We start from the raw sequence: 25,217 nt of genomic DNA, 5'->3' as shown, positions 1-25,217 counted from the left end.
TGAGAATTGCCCAGGCGACTATCTTAAAATCTGGGAATGCAAGTGGGCTGCCTCTTCAATAAATTAGGCACATTTTCTTTCAAGATCAAATCAATATTATTTTGATCTGTTGTTGCGGGGCCCCTAAAAGGCACGGGGTCCATAGGCCAGTGCCTCTTCTGCCTATTTGGTACCGGTAATCCAGCACATAATGTGTCCTGCACGTAAGGTAGGCAGGAATATGTGGTGGAGTAATTTGAATGTGAAATCTCCTGTCTTTATACTAAAGTGGCAAAGCCTCATGAGTACAGTACCAGTTGCGTTTTCTGAATATGTTAGTAAAACCTAAGTTTTCCAGCCAGCTGAACCTTCTGGCAGGTAAAAGTTTCAGGAAATGCTAAAATACCTTTATACAACGGGTGCTTATAAGTGTCAGATCATGACACAAACCATTTTAAACAGAAGGAACAGCTTAATAATATTATGAAACTAATCTATGAACTCCCCCCCCCCATTTTGCTAACAGAGATGAGAAAGTCTAGTTTTCAGACAATTCAAAAGGAATTATAGTTTTCAAACCATAAAAAATATTCCAGATGCAGAAACAATAATTCTGCTGCATTTATCTGCAAATGCTTGATAAGGCTCCGGTTTTCCAGATATGGGATTCATTCGTTCTTTCTTGGAGTACTTGGCTTCAAACTGGGGCCGTATTTCTTCCTAAAGAACATATGAAAAATTTTTAAAAATAGAATTAGATAAAGTCCTGTACAGGAAGCCTCAGGTTATCAGAATTTTGTCAGTATTATATGATTTATTTTAACATGAAAAGCAGTTGAGATATATCTGCTGAGAAAATGCTTTCTGCTGCTGCCAGAAACTAAGGGTTTTCTATAGCACTGGAATTCCTGAGGATAAAAAAATATTACTTAGCAAGGGAGTCAGAACTGTAGGATCACTTTTGTTTCTGTCTCTTCCCATGTTCTGCCTCCAGGTGGAATTACACAAGCTAGAACTCAATATGCCAGCAAGTTTGGAAAACTCAGCAGTGGCCAGAAGATTGGAGATCAGTCTACATCCCAATCCCAAAGAAGGGCAGTGCCAAAGAATTCTCCAACTATTGCACAATTGTGGTCATTTCACACACTAGCAAGGTTATGCTTAAAATTCTACAAGGCAGGCTTAAGCAGTATGTGGACCGAGAACTCCCAGAAGTGCAAGCTGGATTTCGAAGGGGCAGAGGAACCAGAGACCAAATTGCAAACATGCGCTGGATTATGGAGAAAGCTAGAGACTTCCAGAAAAACATCTACTTCTGCTTCATTGACAATGCAAAAGCATTTGACTGTGTTGACCACAGTAAACTATGGCAAGTTCCTAAAGAAACAGGAATGCCTGATCACCTCATCTGTCTCCTGAGAAATCTCTATGTGGGACAAGAAGCTATAGTTAGAACTGGACTACAGTTAGAACTGGACATGGAATAACTGATTGGTTCAAAATTGGGAAAGGAGTACGAAAAGGCTGTATACTGTCTCCCTGCTTATTTAACTTATATGCAGAATTCATCATGTGAAAGGCTGGACTGGATGAATCCCAAGCCAGAATTAAGATTGCCGGAAGAAATATCAACAACCTCAGATATACTGATGACACAACTTTGATGGCAGAAAGTGAGGAGGAATTAAAGAACCTTTTAATGAGGGTGAAAGAGGAGAGCGCAAAATATGGTCTGAAGCTCAACATAAAAAAAACTAAGATCATGGCCACTGGTCCCATCACCTCTTGGCAAATAGAAGGGGTAGAAATGGAGGCAGTGAGAGATTTTACTTTCTTGGGTTCCATGATCACTGCAGATGGTGACAGCAGTCACGAGATTAAAAGACGCCTGCTTCTTGGCAGAAAAGCAATGACAAACCTAGACACATCTTAAAAAGCAGAGACATCACCTTGCCGACAAAGGTCCGTATAGTTAAAGCTATGATTTTCCCAGTAGTGATGTATGGAAGTGAGAGCTGGGCCACGAAGAAGGCTGATTGCCGAAGAATTGATGCTTTTGAATTATGGTGCTGGAGGAGACTTTTGAGAGTCCCGTGGACTGCAAGAAGATCAAACCTATCCATTCTGAAGGAAATCAGCCCTGAGTGCTCACTGGAAGGACAGATCCTGAAGCTGAGGCTCCAATACTTTGGCCACCTCATGAGAAGAGAAGACTTCCTGGAAAAGACCCTGATGTTGGGAAAGATTGAGGGCACAAGGAGAAGGGGACGGCAGAGGACGAGATGGTTGGACAGTGTTCTCGAAGCTACAAATGTGAAACTGACCAAACTGTGGGAGACAGTGCAAGACAGGAGTGCCTGGCGTGCTCTGGTCCATGGGGTCACAAAGAGTCGGACACAACTAAACAACTAAACAACAACAGAAAGATACAAGCAATATACTGAACAGACTAATTTTGGTCTATGTGATCCTGAATAAATTCTGGATTAGGATGCTGCCAATGAGGAAAACAGGAATGTCACAATTCACAGCTCAAAATTAAGCTCTGTGGTAAATTAACTTATTTATTCCTATGAACAAAGCTATTAAAAGATGTGTGAAGAAGAAGATTCACAAGATCACACCAGCAAATTATGTAATATGTTCTGCCGAGTAAGATGAGAGGATTGATAGCAGATGCTAGCAATTAACAGAAGCTTCAATAAACTTAATTCCATTATAAACCTCAGCAGAAAATGAAACAGCTGTTCTGTTTCTGGCAAGGAGTGTTGTATTTACTGAGTAAAGTATCCCTGACCCAGATTAGGTCTTTGTGTCCTCCACAAATCAGCCTACTGACATATTGTAGGCTCACAACAAGTTTCCTGTAAGCTACCATTTCATAGGTGGCAAGAAAATAGCCCCTATCTCATGGGCGTACCCACCGCGGGGCAGGGGGGCAGCTGCCCCCCAGAAGCCGGAGGCGAGGGGAGCGGAGCCTGGTAGCTCGCGGAGCTCACGAACGGCGCACGCCCCTTGGCCAGAAAAGCACTGCCGTCGCCGCTCCCTTCCCGTCAAGTCGTTTCCTGGGTGCACTCCTTCGCTTTGCTTTTCAGTTTCTGTCGGCGCTGCTGCTGCTGCTGTTTTCCTCGTTGTCCAGAGTTCAAGGTGTGTGTGGGGGTTCTGTAGCCCCGCCCACGTTCCCACTTCGTGGCCCCTCCCCTCCCGTGCCTTGGCCCCGCCCCTGAACGACCATGGCTTCCCCCCCCCCAGATTTGATCCTGGGTACGCCCCTGCCCTATCTACTAGACATGCCAGTTTTTCATGTAAAAATTCTCTGCATGGAGAAGCACTCTGCCATGCAACGCCCCCACTGTTATTTCAATACAGTGGTGCCTCACTTAACGAATGCCCTGCTTAACGAAATTTCCGCTTAACGAAAGGATTTTTCAAACGGAGGTTGCCTCGCTAGATGAATGCGTTTTCATCTAGCGAATCGCGGTTTCCCATAGGAATGCATTGAAATTCAATTAATGCGTTCCTATGGGCAAAAAACAATTCGAAAAAAATTCAATGCATTCCTATGGGACTCGCTAGACTAGTTTTTTCGTTATAAGAAAAGACCCGTGGAACAAATTAAATTCGTCTAGCGAGGCACCACTGTACTGGAACAGCCTTAGAGTGATATAGCAAGCTGCAAATGAGTACCAGGCTCACATTTCTCCCTCTCCCCTTTGCATATAAACTGCTTCAGTCCTGGTCTGTTTAAACTACTGTAGACAGGTTACACCTGAAGCAGGGAACTCTGGTTTAATGCAAGTTTACTAACCAGTATTGATTGGTAAACTGGTACTGAAGCAGAGTTCACAATTTTGGATATTACAGGGAATTCTGGTTTAAATACAACAGGGTGGAAGGGCCAAAGGCAGTATGCAAATGAGGTGAGGGAAGGACAACTGCAGAATCCTGATGTCCTCTCCTGGCTTGCTAAACCATGGTTTGGCAAGCTGATATCCTTATATCCAGCATACAGGCTTGCCACCTCTGGGAGAAATAGGTCTAAGACTTCACAAAGTTGCCTTGCTTTGCCTGTACAGCTGCCAATCAATTTTATTTTAAGAATTGTTGCTTGGCTGATTTCATCCACCTGCTGTGTCAGTGACTCAGCTAATGTAAAATGCCATGGCCTAGAAAGGCTCCGGAAAGGAAGGAAGGGAATCAAACTCCATGCTGGGATAACTCTCATTTTTCTCTGAAGCTGAATCTGAATTTTGAAGCCAACCTAACTATTCTTCCTACTCTCGCTGGTAAAGTAGTAGCAGCAGCAGCAGCAGCAAAGACATACAAACCTCCTCTTCTTCCCAGTCTATCAAGTCCCAGTCGTAGGCAATTACCGCTCGTCTTCTTTTCCAAAACTCCAGGAAAACGGTTGCTATAGTAGAGAAAAGGAAAGAAATATTAATAAAATACCACATTAATTTATTTATCTTCTCATGCAAACAGACACATTTTCTTTTCAGGAGCTAAATGTACTACTTTTGTAAAACCACTTGCCTTATGTGAATAATGCTTAAGCAGTCAATTTATTTCTCAGTGTTAAAAATAAGTAAAAATACGCAATTTTTTAACTGCAACAGGCGACCAAATGAGAAATTCTGTGATGGCTGCGTACTACCCCTTTCCAGTTTGTACACTAATTACACTAGTACATTAAGATATTTTCAATCAAACATATTAAAAATCTATTACCTGAATTCTGTATCTGGAATATCAGGATTCCAGCTGAGCCAGAGATGTTTTGGGGCCCCCACACACAGCAACCCACTCACACTGAAGACATGGAGAAACCCACACCAGTACAAAAACAGCCCAAAGAGATGCCTTGCCCATCCTGATCCCTGCCTTGACCCCCAATTCTCTCCCACAACTCCCAATCCTCAGGAACAGATGAGAAGCCCAAACTTGCTAGAGGAGTGCTCATTTGGCAGTCAGGGAACTATTTGGGGGGAGGAGAGTCTAATCTACCCAGGATGGGGGAGAAAACACAGATGCAAGCCATCACCCAGCTTCCGACAACGATCTTGCAGAGAACCAGATGGAGCAGGGCTAGGTAACATGCGGTTATCTAGGCATTACTGAACTGCAACTCCCACAAACTCTGACCATCACTTATGCTGATTGGGGCCAATGGGGGTTGTAGTCCCGGAAAGGCCACAGGCTCCCTAGTCCTGCAGTTGAGGAAGTGACTAATTATTAAAGTCCCTCAGCCTTCTCTAAACTTTAGCTCAATCAAGAGTTCTCTTCAGAGCTCACTAAAGTTCCAGCTCTAATTCTTTTTGGGAGTTATTCACGAATGTCATTGGAACATAGAGAGCTGTCTTATACTGAGTCAGACTCTACATCTGTCTAGCTCAGGGTTGTCTCTGCTGACTGGCCATGGCTCTTGAGGGTTTCAGACAAGTCTGCTTTTCAGTCATAGCTGGAGATATCAGGAAGTGAACTTGGGACCTTTCCCATGCAAAGCATGTGTTCCACCATTGAGCTTTGGCCCCCTCCCCTGCAAAGCACACTGTCTAAATTCTGCAGATCTAATATTGTTCCTGAAATAAATGTTGCGCCTGGATGTTATCACTTGAGCAAGGATTTGACTGTGTTTGGCCACAAAGGCCTTAAATTCTGAAGAGCCTTTCATCTCAGCAGGGTATCAGACAGAAAGAGCTTTATTCTTTCGGAAAACATGAACTTTTTTAAAAACTTTTCTAGAACATGTTGTTGTTAATTTAATTTAATATTGAGTTCAAGATATCAGTAGTCTCACCTATTGCATGAACATGATGAACAAATGTGCTGTCTGGAAACTTTCTAAATTAAAAAGAGTGACCTACAAATGTGTGTGGGGTGGGGTAGGGAAATGAGCCCAGAGCACCATTAAAATCATCGAATATTTAGAATAGAATAAGATTTTAAAAAACAAAAAAGTACTGACATAACCTACCTTTAGAGCAGAACTTACCCCACACTGCCATGAAAACAGCAAAAAACACAGTAGCCCCATTGTCAAAAAGATGTGTTACCTGTGAAAAGACAAATCAGGTTCAGCCATTCATTTTGAATATTCTACTCAAAACTATCGTTTTCTATTGTGTAAAAAATAAGGGATATATCTTACTCAGGAAATTTGCTTAAACTGCAAAGGGTTAGGCATAATATTAGGATGACGAACATTTATTTAGGAGAAGTTTCCAATATGCTTATGATTTGGCTATCAGTAGCAAGCCAACCCTTGGGTATGCTTTGCAACCGGACCACTATTTCTGCAGGTCGGCCTGTTGGTAGCCTACAGTAATATATTCCTCTTTGTCCGAGCCTTTCTGAAATCATGCAGTCATTAAGCTATCAAAGGGAAGTCTGCTTGAACTGTTCTCCTGAGGGGGAAAACATAAGATCCTGACACACAGGCAAGCAATTAATTACACTGAGAAGATACCGGTATATGTGAATTAAAAGCTCAAGACACAAGTGTCAGCTGCACAAAAAAAGACCTCATTAGACCCTCATGCAGGTTGGCTACATTTCCAGCTATCGTACGAAGAGTTGCATGACTGCAGAGAAGAGGCATGCTTCCGTGATTTATTTTAGAACGTATAAAGCTCACAGAGGTAAAGTACAGAATTGCAGAATTGAACGTAAAGGGTAAGTCTGTGCACCAGATCCAAGCCAAATTCAAGCCATCTGGATGGATTGGGGCCTATCCCAGTTGAGCTGAGACAGTCACAGACCGCTGAAGGTGGCGTTGGATGACCCAGAGGAAACTGGGGCTGTCACGGGGTGGGACATCAGGCAGGAAGGAGAAACATAATTCTGAAGGAGAGTGCCATGGGGGATTTTGAGCTTACCTCCCCCCCACCCTCTCCTGGCTGGGGGTGAGTGTGAAAGAATAATAGCCAGTCTAACCTTGTAGCAAGATCTGGGAGCACAGAGAGGCTTTATTCTGCTCTATGTGTTATCCAGTGTTATTGGCACTGGGAAACTTCCTTGAAAACCTAAGGAGAACCACTATCTATTGGAGGGTTAATGTTGTGAGCCCTTCCTTCTTATGCCCACACTGTATATATGTGTAGATAAAACCATATAAAGACAGAGTTTGTAGTGACCTTCATTCCAAAGCAGGGTTTTTTAACCTGTGGCTCACAGACCCCTTAGGGGGTCTATGGATGAGCTTCAAGGGGTCCATGAACAGAAAAACACAGGGGGAAAAATAACTTCAAGGGGTCCATAGCTTTCATCAGATTTTCAAAGGGGTCTGTGACCCAAAAAAGGTTAAGGACCCTGTTTCTAAACTAGGAAACCAGACCTGAGGTATGGACTGTCACTTCAAAGTTCCTCAGTGTCAGAGGATGAGGTGCACAACAGCCAGTATGTTGTAGTGATTAGAGTGTTGGACTAGCAGCTGCGAGATCAGAGTTCAAATCCCCACTCAGTCCGGAAGCTCACTGACCTTGGGCCACCTACTGCCTCTAAGCCTAACCTACTTCACAGGGTTGTCGTGGGGAATAAATGAGGGAGGGGAGATGCATGTGTGCCACCTTGAGATCTTTGGAGAAAAGGTGGAATGTAAATTAAATAATATTTTTAATGTAACAATAGTAATACTTTAATTCCCTAAGAAGAGGCATCACCCTTGAAAGAGTTGCACTCATTTGCACCAAAGTTAAATTTAAAGTTTTAAAAAGACAAAGAATGTTTTTCATGGTACTAAATAAAACACTGTTGCTGGAACAAAAGTCAAAAGCATTTTTAATTAATTTTTTAAAAATCTTTTTACCTTGGCATAAACACAGCTGTCGGACAACCTCATGAAGGGGCAGTATTTATCACATATAGGGCACATAATAATCTCTGTAGCTTGGCAGACTTCTTTACTGGAAAAGAGAAGAGATCATGATTAATAGCTCAGTTTATAACTAACATGCTTCAGAGTGCTTTCATAATTTGGGCAGTGGAGTAGTGAGCAGGAGAAAAACAGAACAAACCTAAAGTAAGCCATTTTTTACTTCAGAAAAAGCTAGTAGTAGTTGTTGTTTAAGAGCTTTTTAAGAGCAGTTTATTTATTGAGTACATTTATTTCAGCTATATGTATAATATTTAATCACTAAAGACCTCCATGCAATGCTTGCTTATATCAAATACATTAGTAGCCATGTTTTGTTTTCACTTCACCTGACTTGGCAGTGGTTCAATGTGGCTACTCCATACAAAAAGACAAAGAGTCCAATGAAGGCAGCTGGGAAGAGCATTCCTGTATACCAGCCTAACCAGGCAAAGTACAAGCCAATTTTCTCACCAAAGTACCGTCTGTCAAAAACACAAGGCAACAAAGTTATGAAGACATCTTTAATAGGATTGAACACTGGTTCTTAACATAAAAGTACTTATTATTCAGAGACTCAGAAGAATGACATTTAATTATATTAAAAACAAGGGGCAATTGTTGGGCTTTGAATGGATGGATCATCAGCTCTCTAAGTTACAGCCCAACCAACCTATCTACTTGCATTAATTCCACACCTTGTATTTTGCACTGTGCAATGTCTTTTTGTGGGGCAGGTTGGCCTGTTCCAATGATATTCCTTGGCTTTACTTTCCAAATGCAGTCAATTTGTTTTTTTATTCCTCTGTCAATCAGAAGGTCCCTTGGGTCTTCCGACTGAACTGATAAACTTGTAACGGTAATGTGGTCTTTTGTGACAAGGACAGCAGGTTGGCAGTGTAAAAACAACACTGGCAACAGCTGCAGATCTATCTTTGCTGCATGAGAGAAACTTCTGGCCTAATTGTTTGGCTGACATACTGAATAGCAATCTGGGTTTGCTCCAGTGCAAAGGAAAACTTAAATTCTATGGGATTTTTCATGGCCTACTTGAATCCAAGTCTATAATTTAAAACTATAAAGCAAAGTAGAAGCAGAACACTCAACTAAGATTTCTTTATACTGCTGTTCTCCACTCCTTAGGATAGGTGCTTTTTATTTTTTTCGCTTTCTTGTTGACTAAAAAACTATGTCAGAGAAAGCTACCGTTTCCTTCAGTTCTTGAAATCCCTGCCCAGTCCTGCAGCTGCAAGAAGCAGTGCACACATTGTGGCTTCCAAGACCCCAAATGATGCCAGCGTTAATTTACGCATTACAAAAGGACGAGGAGCGGGTGTACCAAATTGCTCTCCGTGTATGAATGGGATCCACAGGGCATCACCTGTAGTTTTAAAAGAGCACAGCCAGCAATGGTTTCATTGGCCTACTGTATGTGAACACTGACACAGCTAAACAGTATCATTCACATCATGCTACCATTTAAAAAACTGACACCACCACTGGCAGAACAGTAATTCAGACGAGAGCTTGGACTGTACTGAGGATGATCAGATCAATAGTTCCATCTCTTTACTCTCCCAGCCCTGTCAGATATGACTGTTGGGTATTATTACTGAGAGATACTGAAATGCACTTTAGCCATCCAAAGCCAGAAGAACAATCAATAGAGAATGAGTGAACTTCATGGGATCATTTTCACTTCCCATGAGACCTGCTTTGGCTACTCTGCGTCATTCCTACCCGTTCCATCAGATTGATGCCTAACACACAAAACACTAAGGGGTTGCATGACTATGTTGCCCACATAAGCCTATTCAGGATGTACTGTATGCTTGAAGAGGCTCTGGCGAAAAGTGCTGTCTGGTGTGTGTCCTGCATCAGCAGTTACCTGGCAGCAGACAATGCCAGTTCTCTGACCAGCCCAGGTGGCTGGATCGACCTGCCATTTATATTTCCCACAATGCCCTGACATAGTGACACTCAGTCTAAAGCTCTCTGATATTTGGAGTGCTGGGCTGGAGTTATCTATTTATTTAATGGTGGTCCTGGGTATTTGTCAACAGTGGGCCCTGACAGTGGGTTCTCATGTTGCCCGAGAATCCCAGAAACTGATACTAGCCCTGAGCGTAGGCATCAATTCACACTGTGATGAACAGGGGCGGGGGACCTTTCCCCCCCAGGGCTGCATTCTGTAATAGGTAACCTTCGGTGTGTGTGTGTGTCACATGCCAGTGGTGTGCTAGCCAGAGGCAAAAGCAAGCAGAGAAACAAATGCGATTCTCATATTTGTACAATAGGCTACATTCCAGGCATGCAGAAGCCAGAGGTTTCCAACTCCCTCAACACCACCCTCAGCATTTCTCCATCCTCTAATCAAGCAAGCAAGAGACATCATCACAGTTCAAAGATACATTCTTTCCAGGCTAAAGCATCTGAGGAAGATGAGCAAGGAGTAAAGGGGTCCAGTCTGGGGAGCTGGAGTGTGGCCCGAGAGAGTCCCACGGGCAGGACAGAGGCTTGGAGGGTCCCTGAAGTTCCCCACCCCTGGTGCAAAGTATGTATAAACTAGGGATGGGGAGAACCACAGCAGCAGACCCCACTCCCAACCTATGTGCATTTAACTTAATGCCTGCATAGAGTCAACACATATCTGCCAAGACTTTTTGCAGTTGTTTGGTTAAGCTGTTCAGGCTCCCCACTACACCCCACTAACTGCACACAGTTTGCATGTCTTCACATAGTAATCTGTCACTTCCTATTCTGTGTGTGCCAAAGGGCTTTCAAAGATCAAGCACCATGGACAGAGCTCAGTTATCATGATGCAGTAATCTGTCAAGAAAATGAGCTCAGAAACTGAGAACATTTAACACTTCATAACTACTACCTTGGCTAATCAGTAGACTTCTTACAAACCCGACACATCATCTCTGGTCTGACATCAATATGCGCAAAATTACCCAGACATCAACAGATGTCTCTGCTCTGGAAATGTCTTAATTGCCAAGTTGATAGTGCTGCCAGCAGGCAGGCAACTCATTCATGAGGCTATAGGTGAGCTACTGATAGGCTCTAACATTTAGGAATGGCTGCTCTGCTGCAGACAATAGCATGTGCAGTTTCAAGTGAGGAAATGCAGCCAATTGAAAGAGCTACTGTATTAGTTTTTTATACTCTTTGGGTATTTTTCTGTTTTGGAGCTCTTCCTGCAGTAACCTGTTAATCAAATTCAGGTGGAGATCATAAAGAGATCATCCAGAACCTTTAACAAAAGTTTTTGATACATAGAGAAACTACACATCACAGCATCCCATGGGGACATCGATTGAGAACTGTGCAGATCATTCACACACATTGCTTCCTTGGTTCTTTCTGGCAACTTTAGTGGCCAGCTGGTGTAATTAAACCAAAATTAATGACTGTTGAATGTGCCAGATTAATGGCACTGCAGAATTAAGACTTCAAATTTATTGCTAGAGAAAGCAGCAGTTGGACAAGCTTTCCCAGCAACTATGGAACTTGAATATGATCTGGTAGCGTTCACCAGTGAAGAGAATACGGGGCGGTTTATTAGCTGCTTTAATTCCTTAGTATCTCTGAATAGTGCCTGTGAGATCATGGACTGGGTAATGGGTATCATACAACAACTCCCACAAGAAGCCACAGGAACTCTGCAAACATACATCCGATTCACAATAGGTGGTTTGTGTACATAATGCATTCAAACTTTTATTGGGGCAGCAGGGAATCTTGAATCTTGGTATTTCATGAAAATCTCAGCTTCTTCTTTCCACATAAAAAACTTAAAGCCTGCTACTCCATGGGCAAACTTGCATTGAAACTAAAGCAAATGAAAGGGAGGATTTCAAGTGTGCAGTGTTGAGTGATCTTGAGTATGTGCCATTGTCACATGTCCCTTGAACTCTGGATACCAGGAGATATGAAGATTTAACCATGCTGCTCAAGTCTGATGGATATTTACCTTGGGTAGTGGCACAGATGACCAGAAACAAATGCCACTACTAGAGCAATTTGCTTGCTTCTGAAGCAACTTAGTCACTATAAGCACTTATCTCTGTTTTTCTAGACTAATGGAGAAAAAGAATCAACATTGTGACATGAAGAAAGCTAAATAAACAGAAAACAAAAAGATGCAGCAGCTCAGAGACTAATTAGTGTCACAGAACAATGTATATTTGCAGCTACAAATGATTTTCAAAAATTATTCCCAAGCAACCCAGAATCTTAGTCATCTACTAAGGCAGAACTCTGAAGTTAACTCTTAGCTTTGACGATAATAGAGTGATGCATTTGGAAAATGGTCAGTGTGCCCACCGTTATTAGGCTGCCAAATTTTGTATGCCCCAAGAAGACCCTTGTGAGAATTCTAGGCTAGGTACTAAAAAAAGCACACTTGGAATAATGTGAAAGATTTCAAAAGGAAGAGAATTTCATCAGTGATTTGGGAATCAAATCATGTTGTGCATTGTTGTATTTTCCAGACAGGACAAGCACCAGGTTTGAAAGGAGCCCCTCTATTAGTATGCCCTGGCAGGGGGCAGTAGTGCGTGGACCATGTTCTGAACATCTTGGGTGGGTGGGTTTAGCTGCCACTTAATTTTTCCACAATGATATATTGCTGCTCTGTGACCTTATGGGAAACTAATATGTTTTTTGGGGAGGGTGTCCCGGCACATGTAAGCAGAGGGCCCTGATGGGGCACTATGATCCTGGCAAATGCCCCAATATGCCTGGTACTGACACCAGATCTGTTTGCAGAAAAAAACGCAGTTCAAAAGCAATCTCCTATTGTTGTTGTTATTCTTCCATTTAAAATTATTCTCTAAAATAACGTCATATAGTTACAAATATACTTTTTATCAACCCAGCATTTCCTGCAAAATATTTACTTTTTTCTATTAGGAAATCAGTTTTAAAAACAAACACAGAGAAAGCAAATATAGCAAAGTTGCTATATTTTAGAAAACGTGTTATTGCTGTACTATATCATTTGCAGAGTTTCAAACACCATTCTCAGTTACGGTATCTTCAGCCACACTTTACTCTTACACATTGGTGGTGGTCTATTTGTCTGCAATGCGGATGCAACATCGGTGATGAAGGGCTGGAAGGGAGGTTGGCATAGTTTATCTTCAGCACTTATATGCTGGCATACTAAGTCTCTTTTAGTTGGAACGTAAGCCACAACTTTTAACTAAGGATATTGGGTGGACACTTTGTGACTTCATACTGCAGTCCTTAAGCGGGCAAGATGCCATCTGGGGTGCCAATGAGGGTTTTAAAAGTGCCAGAAATCTAGTTGTTGTGACTATAGTAAAAGTGTAATACTTAGCACAAGTCTATGATTCAACACATACTATAATAGTTACTCAGGGTTTCAGAAAGTGGTCCCTCTCAGCCCTATCTGGAAGTGTCAGCGATTGAACCTGGGAGCTTTTACACACAATTTATGTGCTCTGCCAATGAATATCAACCCTTTTCTGCCACTTAACAAGCTGATTTAATTCATCCAAACACACCAAAATATTTTTTTTAAAATGAAGAACTGGTTTTTAAAAGGTTTTACCGTACAAGATCCAAAGGCTGATATTTATACCAAGCTCCCCACGATGCCCAGCACTCATAAAGTAGATGCCTGTGGTTTTCTGCCCCATGAGTTCTTATGGATTTTTTACTTCTGTAACCACCCTAAAATAAAGGTAGTAAAGGAGAAATTAGTGAAGAAGTATTCATTACCATAAACATACTATCCATGTAAGCAAGCAAGCAAGCAAGCAAACAAACAAACAAACAAACAAACACTTTTCATTTAGTATTATTTCCCCACAAATAAACATCATGTTGCTATTCTTCAGATTCCAATTCCTAATCTGGGGTCTACAAACTCCCAGAAAATTTTGAAGGAAGATAAGAGCACTCAAAGGAAGCAAACCTAATGTTTGCAGTTACTTTTCTAATGAAAGTTTTTATTTTTCTGGGCTTCCAGATAAGATCTTAGCATTAAGGTTGGTTGCATTATATATGTCTTAGCAAAGGCACACAAAAATTAGCCAAAATGAACAAACAACTTGGTGTTAGATATGTTTGTAACCTTTTCTTACACGATTGTGCAAATTCGAAGACATGTACTTTGATCTATCAGTTACACAGGATCAGTGACCACAGAACAGCTGTTTTATACATGTTAACATTCACATGACCCTAACAACAAAGTATGGCAGGGTGTGGAAAAATACGCAGGTAACCTCACAGATTGATTACTACTGGACCAACTCTCAAAAACTTTGTAACACTTCAGCTAATACTGAATGCTGTTGCTTACTTTCTTATGGGAACAGACAGGAAGGAACACATAATAATACCAGTGCTCCTAAATTTGCATTGTTATAGTGTCACCCAGGCATGATCACTTTGGGTACTGTTGTCCTGCTCTAGGACTAAGGATACCACAAGTTGGAGTCCACTTTGAGGAAGGTCCAGAGAGCGATGCCAGGTCAAGTTTGGTGAGGGAGGCAGTTAATGAAATAACCATAGTCCAGTCACAGGCCAAGGTCACACACACAGGAGAAGCCAGGTTAACAGCAAGACAACACAGCTGGCCAGAAGCTGTTCCAGAAACTTTCCTAAGGCATTTATTTATGAGCCTGCTAAGCCCCACTCTAGGCACACCTGGTGGTCATCACAGCCGTCTGAGGAGTTTGATCTACTAATGAAGAAGCAGCTCCTCATGAGTAGCATGTTACTCTCAAGGAAGTCTTGGCTTTCAGATGAGCACTCCATTGGTTCTGCCCTTTGCTGAGTTGGTGCTCTCTTGGGCTTGGACGTGGCTCAGCTTCTAACTCTGACTTTCTATCAGGTGGGAAGCCATAAGGCCTGGTGGCTCTAATTTGGCCAACTTCTTGTTCTCTATGGTCCCCTTCAGGGTGTACCAGGCCCTCCTCTGAGGAGGATTCCTCTAGAACAGGCATCCCCAAACTGCGGCCCTCCAGATGTTTTGGCCTACAACTCCCATGATCCCTAGCTAACAGGACCAGTGGTCAGGGAAGATGGGAATTGTAGTCCAAAACATCTGGAGGGCCGAAGTTTGGGGATGCCTGCTCTAGAAGGAATATGACATCTGTTTTGACCTCTTAAGTCACACATGGCCTCTCCTGAATCTATCCATTTCACAAAATGTGGTGCTCTCCAGATGTGACTGGCCAATGGTCAGGGTTGATGGGAGCTGGATTCCAACACCATCTTGGGAGAACAACTTTGCCTATCCCTGATACAAACTGTTCTCTGATTGTACAATAGAACGATGGTGTGGAAATGCCTTGAGTCTCAAAGGCAAGTATTTCTACAAAATACTTTTACCCAATCCAGCAAAAAACAGGATTAATATTACTGATGATAATTATAGTAAAAGTCATCTAGAGACTATATTGGGTTTGCTAAGAAAAATAATAGGGGAAAAAATACCTCATGAAGAGGAAATGCAGCTTCATAGGAGCCATTAGTAAGCAATCGATTCAGACCTAAAAAACAAAAATATTCAATATATATAGCATGCAGGATTGGAATGACAATAATGCAACAGAAATAATACAGTAACAGCTGAATGTTGGATAAGGAACAGCAAATTCTTTACAACAGTTTATAAAGGTGTGGTAACTGTTGCAGAGTGGTACAAGCACTTTTGAACACCCACATTTCTCAGAGCTCCTGGCGAATTGCTCTTAATTTTGCCAGGATAGTTTTGATATTCTATCATATATATCCTATCCTATTCAAGTGCCCGGGAATTTCTGGCATCTGTCTATTAATCTTATCAAGGAATAATATGGGTGCCAGCTATGGCATCTCTTAAGATAAGGGTAGGGAACTGCATGCACACAGCCTGAATCTGGCCCCTGAAGTTTTTTCAAAAGTGGACTGCCAGCCACCTCCCACATTCTGCAGCAGTATGGGTTGCATTGAACAAAACAAACAGCAACTGCCACTGTCTATCTCCAGATAACCCTGGCATTGTTTGGGATTTTGCAGAGTACTGCAAGGAGACGAATTGGAAAGTGAGGCAGCAGCAAGATGGGGGGGGGGGAACACACACACACACACAAAATGGAATAATCCATTGTTTTGTTTTAGAATCATAGAATGGACCCTGAGGATCATCTAATCCAACCCCCTGCAATGCAGGAATATGCGATTGTCCCACACGGGGACTGATCCTGCAATCCTGGCATTATCAGCACCACACTCTAAGCAGCTGAACTATCCAAGTGCTGTTGTGGTGCCCTGCCAGTCATGCCTTTGCCTCTTTGCCTCTGAGGAGTGGAGAGGGAGTCCTTCACCTCCTCCTTGTGACATATCCCAATGCTGCAGTGGGAATTGAATTAGCATTTAGGAGTACAGTGGTACCTCGCAAAACGAATGCCTTGCAAGATGAATTTTTCACAAGACGAATGCGTCTTGCAATCTGATGGTGACTCGCAAGACGAATTCGTTTTGCGAAAAATTGGTCTTGCGAATCACGGTTTCCCATAGGAATGCATTGAAATTTAATTAATCCGTTCCTATGGGCAATTTTTCTCTCGATGCATTCCTATGAGAAACCGCGATTCGCAAGACCAATTTTTCGCAAAATGAATTAAATTCGTCCTGCGAGGCGCCACTGTAAAAAGGTTCTGTGAATTTAATTTCTTTCACTTTCCAAACTTAAATTCAGTTCACGTTTCTGCAGCTGATTGTGGATTTATTTTATTTTTTAAATCCTCATGAAAATCCGCATTTTAGTTCAAATTTCTCTTAATAAACACTTTTTTGTATGAAGTGTTGACTAATGCACACATTTTAGTGCGCAATTTCTCCTAAAATAACGCATTTTTGCTTGTTATTTTTGTGAACTGTATATGCATACACTCTACCCAATATATGCAATATTGTAAACCCAGTTTGGAAAACTGCATTGCAAAATTTGGGTAAGTGTGAATTTCAGAGGATGGCTGTGTTATGGTTCTCATATTGCTTCACAAACCACAAATTTAATAGATTCATTTTCAAATGTAATTAAATCTCTTCCCCATCCTGAGCACTCTCCTCACTTTTCAGAGTGATTGACCAAAGAGGTGAGGTTGTGATTTCCCTCCCCATTAAAGCATTGGGGTGCATATGGGTGTTTAAAGCTACCATCCTACTTACTTGGCGAGGCTAATAAGCAGTAAAATCTGTTGCTGTCCCATACTTACCAATTTTATTTTTTCCTTCTTCGTATTTCACTCTCTGTAAAATATGATGAACAATTCTACTTCTTGTAGCGTTGTTGAAGAACGTGTCTTTGTTGTGGATGATGAAGCTATTTTTTGAAAACAAGCACAAGCAAGGGAGTTATTGCTCATGACAACACCAGGAGGTGTCACTGACATCTCTGAGAAATCAGCAGTAGAACGTAAGAAAAGAATTAATTGAACCACAATATGAAATTTCTGCTAAGTTGGGTTATTTGAAGGACACTGTATAAGAAAGATTTTTTAAAAAATAATAATAACATGAGCTTATGGTAACAGGGCCAGCCCAATACATTTTGGAAACTGAGACAAACCACAAAATGCCACACCAGGTGTCAGGGGTTCTTGTGACTACTCGAGAGTAACGACGCTCCGCATGCTTGTCTTTAAACAGTTTTTATTAGTGCAGTCTATTTACTGTTCAAGAAAATTGGAGATATGAAAGGAACATTTCGTACAAAGATTACCATAATCAAGGACAAAAGTGGTAAGGACCTAACAGAAGCAGAAGACATCAAGAAGAGGTGGCAGGAATACACAGAGGAATTATACCAGAAAGATATGGAGGTCTCGTACACCCCAGGTAGTGTGGTTGCTGACCTTGAGCCAGACATCTTGGAGAGTGAAGTCAAATGGGCCTTAGAAAGCACTGCTAATAACAAGGCCAGTGGAAGTGATGATATTCCAGCTGAACTATTTAAAATTTTAAAAGATGATGCTGTTAAGGTGCTACACCCAATATGCCAGCAAGTTTGGAAAACTCAGCAATGGCCAGAGGATTGGAGAAGATCAGTCTACATCCCAATTCCAAAGAAGGGCAGTGCCAAAGAATGCTCCAACTACCGCACAATTGCGCTCATTTCACACGCTAGCAAGGTTATGCTTAAAATTCTACAAGGCAGGCTTAGGCAGTATGTGGACCGAGAACTCCCAGAAGTGCAAGCTGGATTTCGAAAGGGCAGAGGAACCAGAGACCAAATAGCAAACATGCGCTGGATTATGGAGAAAGCTAGAGAGTTCCAGAAAAACGTCTACTTCTGCTTCATTGACTATGCAAAAGCGTTTGACTGTGTCGACCACAGCAAACTATGGCAAGTTCTTAAAGAAATGGGAGTGCCTGATCACCTCATCTGTCTCCTGAGAAATCTCTATGTGGGACAAGAAGCTACAGTTAGAACTGGATATGGAACAACTGATTGGTTCAAAATTGGGAAAGGAGTACGACAAGGTTCTATATTGTCTCCCTGCTTATTTAACTTATATGCAGAATTCATCATGCGAAAGGCTGGACTAGATGAATCCCAAGCCGGAATTAAGATTGCCGGAAGAAATATCAACAACCTCAGATATGCAGATGACACAACCTTGATGGCAGAAAGCGAGGAGGAATTAAAGAACCTTTTAATGAGGGTGAAAGAGGAGAGCGCAAAATATGGTCTGAAGCTCAACATCAAAAAAACCAAGATCATGGCCACTGGTTCCATCACCTCCTGGCAAATAGAAGGGGAAGAAATGGAGGCAGTGAGAGATTTTACTTTCTTGGGCTCCTTGATCACTGCAGATGGTGACAGCAGTCACGAAATTAAAAGACGCCTGCTTCTTGGGAGAAAAGCAATGACAAACCTAGACAGCATCTTAAAAAGCAGAGACATCACTTTGCCGACAAAGGTCCGTATAGTTAAAGCTATGGTTTTCCCAGTAGTGATGTATGGAAGTGAGAGCTGGACCATAAAGAAGGCTGATCGTCGAAGAATTGATGCTTTTGAATTATGGTGCTGGAGGAGACTCTTGAGAGTCCCATGGACTGCTAGAAGGTCAAACCTATCCATTCTTAAAGAAATCAGCCCTGAGTGCTCCCTGGAAGGACAGATCGTGAAGCTGAGGCTCCAATACTTTGGCCACCTCATGAGAAGAGAAGAATCCTTGGAAAAGACCCTGATGTTGGGAAAGATGGAGGGCACTAGGAGAAGGGGACGACAGAGGACGAGATGGTTGGACAGTGTTCTCGAAGCTACGAACATGAGTTTGACCAAACTGCGGGAGGCAGTGCAAGACAGGAGTGCCTGGCGTGCTATGGTCCATGGGGTCACGAAGAGTCGGACACGACTAAACGACTAAACAACAACAACATTTACAGTGAGACAGGTGTGTAAAAACATGTCTGCTCATTCTGATGCAGAATCCGGCACTGCCCCCCCCCCCACGTGATCTTCTCCAACATAGGAGTCTCGGGACAGTGAATCTCCTCCCTTTCTTTCTCCTGCGTAATTCCGGAACCGGAGGAAAGGGTCTATGCTCCATGCTTTCCTTTTCCCCATTCTCTCCCTCTCTTTCCTCCATCCTGTGTAGCCGGGGCTCTCCCATGCTGCTGGAGCCCTGGCTCTCTCTCTCCACTTCCTGACTGGCCTCCTCAGAGCCCTCGCTTCCATCACTGCTTGGGGAGGAGCTACTTCTGATGCAAGGGGGAGGTTCTCTGTACTTTCTTCCCCTTACATCCGGGAAAAAGGAGTGAGAGCTAGATAAGGAACAATGGCTGGGGGATAAATGTATACACAGCTTTCTGTTGCCACTATGAATCCTGCTGCCTGAGGCAGCTGCCTCACGTTGCCTCATGGGTGGGCCGGTCCTGTGGAGTTCAATCTCAATAGAAGTAAATAAGCTTCAGTAAAGCAGACTTCACAAGTTGGTAGACTGAACTGGACCTCTGCCTGTCCAACAATTATGGAATTTAATGAGATGCATTATACCAGATCCAGCTACCTTTCCATTTTGCCCAGTATTGCCTATTCAAACTGGCATCAACTCTGGCAGAGAGATCTGCCCCATCATCTGTTGCTACCTGTGGGGATGTTAGGGACTGAACCTGGGACCTTTTGCATACAAACTATGTGATCTGTCACTGAATGATGGTCCCTCCCCTACATACGTTCCAGGTACACTTATTTAGGAGTAAACATCATTGAATGCAGCAGGATTATTTTTTTAGTAAACATGCCTGGAATAGGTTTTCACACTTGTGATCACCGACTCAGACATGACAGTAGCCAACATGAAAATTATGAATCCTACCAAAAATCTTGGGGTTAGGGTACAACCTCACTTCCTGGGTGTCAAATGCCTGGTGCAACATAAACAATGTTTATGCAAGGGATACAGTGAAACATCCAATAGTCAGATAATGTATTTTGAATGACAGGGGATTTATTTTAATTGCGCCCAATTTTAAAAATGAACCAGTAACATTGCACCTTTCCTTGTTACTATGCACTTCCTAAGAGATGTGTAAAACTGGTAACTTGGAAGTTTAAAAACGTTGTTGCAATGGCTTAACAAGGCAGAATAAAGGCAATGCACCAAACTGTCATCTAAAGAATAGCCTTGAACTAATAGGACTGCAGCTGAAAGCCAGTTAGCCAATTAATTTCTTTTGATACATTCTCTGTTGTAAACTTTCCAGGTTGCAAACTTTAGCTTGAGGACAAATGTAATGTTACCCTTTCATAAAAGTCCCCACAACAACTCTTTGATTTACAGGAAGGTCTCCAGATGGACAAGAGTAGATTTTGGCCTTTATTGCAAGGGCATTAAGGGTCATGATGACAGGCCATTCACACAACTAACAATTGCATAAGTGGTTTTTAAAAGGTAAATCTGGAGCTCCCCCACTCCTGCAATACAAATAGCAGGCACATGAGACCCAATCTGAATCAAAGCAAAGGTGCCTGCAACTTACTTTTAAAAATCACTCACACTGTTGTGCGGGAGGCATTATGTCTTGTTTTGCCTGAAGAGGTGAGCCTTGAGACAAGCAATTTAAAAATACACAGATCCCAGTCTTATGCCACTGACCACCTATTTGTAAGGAAATATTGTCCCTTATAATTCCCATTGAAGGATCTAATGTCATATGCAATAAATGTACCACAAATTCTACTAGGAAACAAAACATACCACCTTTTTTGTCTGTTATTAATTATTAGCATTCTGAAAGTCACATGCACTCCTAAAACCTCCAGGGATAAAGTAATTTAAAACTCAGTCTAGTGTTAGAGTTGTTTTTTGTCCCTTCATGACTATATATAGACTCATAGAATTGTAGAGTTGGAAGGGACCCCAAGGGTCATCTACTCCAACTCCTTGGGATGCAGGAATCTCAATTAAATCATGCATGATAGGTGGCCATCTAACCTCTGCTTAAAATCCTCCAAGGAAGGAGAGTCCATCAGCTCCCAAGGGAGTCCATTCTACTGTCAAACAGCTCTTACAGTCAGAAAGTTCTTCCTAATATTTTCAGCTGTATTATTATTATTATTATTATTATTATTATTTTATTATTAACATAATATGGAAGGATTGTATTGGGGAAAATTCTCAATCAGATTAAGCAATGAGATGGGAATTTAGGGGGGGGGGAATCCATGCAGAAAAGCTCAACATCAAGATTTTTAGAAAATTCCATCCATATCAAAAGAATTTCATATAAGCATTATCTGTTCATGTAAGCAGACTTTGTGCATATACAACATGAAGATAGATTGATTTTTAAATACTTTTTGGGCAAGGCTAAGAGTTACATTAAGTTTGTGTCTTAAATAGTTGGTTTAGGAATGCAGTACAAAATACAGATTTTAACTGTGATGCAAACCCAGATGGGTGGGGTGTAAATAATAAAATTATTCTTATCCGAACTTTAAAAGCATCCTCAAGTCTGCTGCTGTTTTAATTATTTTTATGCCATTTTTTTTTTATAATTGAATTGGAATTGTTGTTCTGTTTCTACAAAGTTATGAGCACATTTCATGCAGAAAAGCAAGACAAAATGAAATGAATTAAACAAAAATAATAAACTATTTCAAGCAGAAACAATATAGCTATGGTGCATTCACATACCCTTTTTAATTTGTCAACTAGTAGATGAAGTCTTCAGGAAATGATGAAACGGCTGCAATGGCCACTTACCCCATTCTGGGGGTGGGCAGTGGTTGTGGCCCCTCATGTTCGGCCGTTCTACCTGGCAGCAGAGCACACATGCAGCCAGCCGAATTCCCACGGCTGGGCCGAGTGGTGAACTGCCTGCCTCAACCCAAGTTCAAATGGGTCCATCAGAGGCCCCTACCACAGGGCTGTGCCTCACCCAGTCAACTAGAGGAAATGATGCAAAGGGCCGCAACTGCAGCATTTGAGCAAAATTTCAAGCAGTTCAGTAGGGGTCCATCCTTACTAATATGCTGCTATCCCCAAGATAAACTGTATACAGTATTAGTTCATCTCAAAATTTGTCTTCCTTACAACACTCACTGATGGATCCTTTGCTGACTGAATGGGGCAGTGTAGCAGTCATTCTCCTCCAGGTCTGGCAGCCTTTCCTTGTCCAACCTCATTGGCTTTCTAGGTAACCATCCTCGAAACCTGCTTAATTGTTTCTCGATTCTGTAGCATGTGAAAGGCAAGACAAAAGGAAACATAAAGCTAAACGTTAAAACCGAGGTGGGTATTTTCTTTATACATACAATCATACTCGTATGGACAACACAAATTTATGGGGAAGCTACATACAAGGATTTTTCAGAAAGTACTTGTATAAAGTGCTTGTTGTGTCATGTTTTTTAATTGATCTGTATGGTGTTCTGGGAATACTTTTGTTTGAAAAGAAAAGTGAAAATGCTTTAAAACAGTTTCTAGAACAGAATTGTACAAAGTACAGTAGAACCAATTAGTTTTAATTGTGTGTGATCTACAAAATCAGAGTGCTCACTATCAGACTAGCTTAGTCCTGTTTGATTCACTACAGACAGCAAAAGAGGATTCCGTGGACCCACCTCTCAGGGCCGTAAAGCGCTTATTTGCATCTCTTTACCACCCTAGAATTCGAATCAGAGAGAGATTGGAGATTGTGGCAAGGAAGTGGTAACTGACTCCTGGGAATTGAAATAGAGAACTTGGACCATGAGAATTGTTTTCTCCAAGGAACACAACTTTCTCAAAAGCCGAAACCTTTATTAGCCCAGGAAGGAAGGTCTGCTTTCACGCAAAATACTACTCAGGGGACATATTATGAACAAGCAGGATGCCAACAGAACAGTATTTGCTGCTGCTCCTGTCTCTAATGTCCTTCCTGACAGAAGCACTTGCTACAATGCTGCAAGTATCAATGAAGGCCAAATAGGCTCTTGCCAATTTCATTTTTAGCTGGTTTAATCTAAATTTACACCTTAATTGCAAAAACTATACTAAGGATGCTTAAGCATGAGGATTTCAGAAACTACAGTAGAAAGCTCTGGCAGCAGAACTTTAGAGAAATTAATCGTTTTGCTTCCATTTGCCACCCACTCATGTCTCACAGAGGGTGCTCCTTTAAAAAGCTGCTCTGTCAATTTGTTTCAGCAACACTGTCCTGATATACGCTGCAGAATTTATGGACTCTCTGAAGACAAATCACACACCACAAGAGCTGGAAGCACTGCCGGTTCTTAGATTTAATAATCTCCTTTCCAACAGGTGGAAACAAACAGAAGTCAAAGACTGACAACATAATGGCAAAAGAAACAAACAGGCATTGTATCCACATGGAGATTTCTTTAAGGATTGCGAATCTGGCACAAGGCCACCTGTGTCTGCAGCTTGTGTTTAAGGCAATATGCAAATAGCAAGTATGCAAATAGTTTCCTGATGTATCTATTTTAAATGACAAGCAGCCATAGGTGTTTTCTAGTTTGATATTTTGTTTGCATCAAGGTAATGGCTTCCCCCTCCTTTTATAGGGCAATAGATATGGGGCACGGGAAAAAGAGGAAGGTACGTCATGCATCTCCCATCCCAACCACCACTAATCTCCTGAGCAATGTCTAGTTTGGCCAGAACTGAGACTGCACAAACTCATTGAGCCATATAGTCAACATAACCCAGTATGCCCTGTTGATATTGGTTCTTTTGTGGGACACTGTTCCTAGTGTCAATAAGACCTCTACAGGAAATGGTGTTGCTGCCAGGAAGGATAGCTGTGATATAATAGGGCAAAAAGCACCACTGCTCCCATATAATTCATAGAACACCAATTCACTGGTAAGTTCTTTGCTATATGCATCTCCTACCGGTATTGTTCTGGGAAGAAGATGCTAAAAATGCCATCTAAACTTCCTGGTAAAATTGCTCTAATAAGGGCATGGTCTGAAACCACATAAGGCACCCCCTCTTGTTGAAGGTGAATCTGGTAAGAAACTGAACACATAAGTAAGAAAATGAATATTCACTACATGATATGGAGGTGTCGCTGAAAAAGGCATCCTTGTGTAGAATCCCCACCCCCACCTCAGTACCTCAGCTCTGTAATGACAATTCCTTGCTGATGTCACTTTTCATGTAGAGTAGGAGTGGGAAAACATTCAGCTTGGTAATGTCACCCTGGACTGAGAGCTCCTACACCAGGCATAGGCACACTCGGTCCTCCAGATGTTTTGGGACTACAACTCCCATCATCCCTAGCTAACAGGAGCAATGGTCAGGGATGATGGGAGTTGTAGTCCCAAAACATCTGGAGGGCTGAGTTTGCCTATGCCTGTCCTACACCTTATGACAGGCCTAGTCAACGTGGCCTGCAACTTCCATCAACCCCAGCAGACATGGCCAGTGAACAGGGATTGCAGGCGTTGTAGCCTATCATGTGCTGAAGCATATTCAGCTAAAACATTCACTGAATACTTTAAGGAGAAGTAGGTACAAAGGGAGAATTGTGCACTCCCACATGTACATACAAACCAATTTGCCTACATGAGCCAAAACCCCTCTAACTCAGATCCTGGGCAGCTAATGCCCATCAGAGTAAGCAGTGCTAGGCAAGGAGTCTGACCTGAGGTTATTATATATTTCATTCAAACACTATAGGTGCCTTCATTTAGCATGGGGCTGGCTGAAGCAAGTTCTGCTGCATGACAAAGTTAGCACTAGGCATACTACAAAAGACAACCCATGTTGGCAGTGTTGATTTTGGCAAATTTCCTATATATATATATTATATAATTTTCACTTTTTGAAAATGGCAACCCTACTTTACCTGGAGCAAATAAACGAAATATAGTTTTGCTTTATGATATCCGTGTAATCAAAGG

The 25,217-nt window shown here is 42.0% G+C and overlaps 1 protein-coding gene across 4 annotated transcripts in view; it reads right to left on the bottom strand.

The window, feature by feature from the left end:
* The window catches only part of ANO4 (anoctamin 4), a 125,469-nt gene that overhangs the window by 27,701 nt on the left and 72,551 nt on the right, over positions 1-25,217 (bottom strand). For all 4 annotated transcript variants that reach the window (XM_088651973.1, XM_088651974.1, XM_088651975.1 and 1 more), the window contains 9 exons: positions 22,411-22,542; positions 17,074-17,180; positions 15,308-15,363; positions 13,413-13,534; positions 8,179-8,313; positions 7,784-7,880; positions 5,972-6,032; positions 4,308-4,390; positions 559-699 (listed from right to left, as the gene is read on the bottom strand). In XM_088651973.1, the coding sequence (XP_088508099.1) occupies positions 559-699; positions 4,308-4,390; positions 5,972-6,032; positions 7,784-7,880; positions 8,179-8,313; positions 13,413-13,534; positions 15,308-15,363; positions 17,074-17,180; positions 22,411-22,542 (934 nt within the window). The remainder of the gene's footprint in view (positions 1-558; positions 700-4,307; positions 4,391-5,971; positions 6,033-7,783; positions 7,881-8,178; positions 8,314-13,412; positions 13,535-15,307; positions 15,364-17,073; positions 17,181-22,410; positions 22,543-25,217) is intronic.

The sequence above is a fragment of the Zootoca vivipara genome, chromosome 9, assembly GCF_965207765.1.
Source record: "Zootoca vivipara chromosome 9, rZooViv2.hap1.1, whole genome shotgun sequence".
In the NCBI taxonomy this organism is placed as follows: domain Eukaryota; kingdom Metazoa; phylum Chordata; class Lepidosauria; order Squamata; family Lacertidae; genus Zootoca; species Zootoca vivipara.
This window is presented reverse-complemented; position numbering and strand designations above follow the sequence as displayed.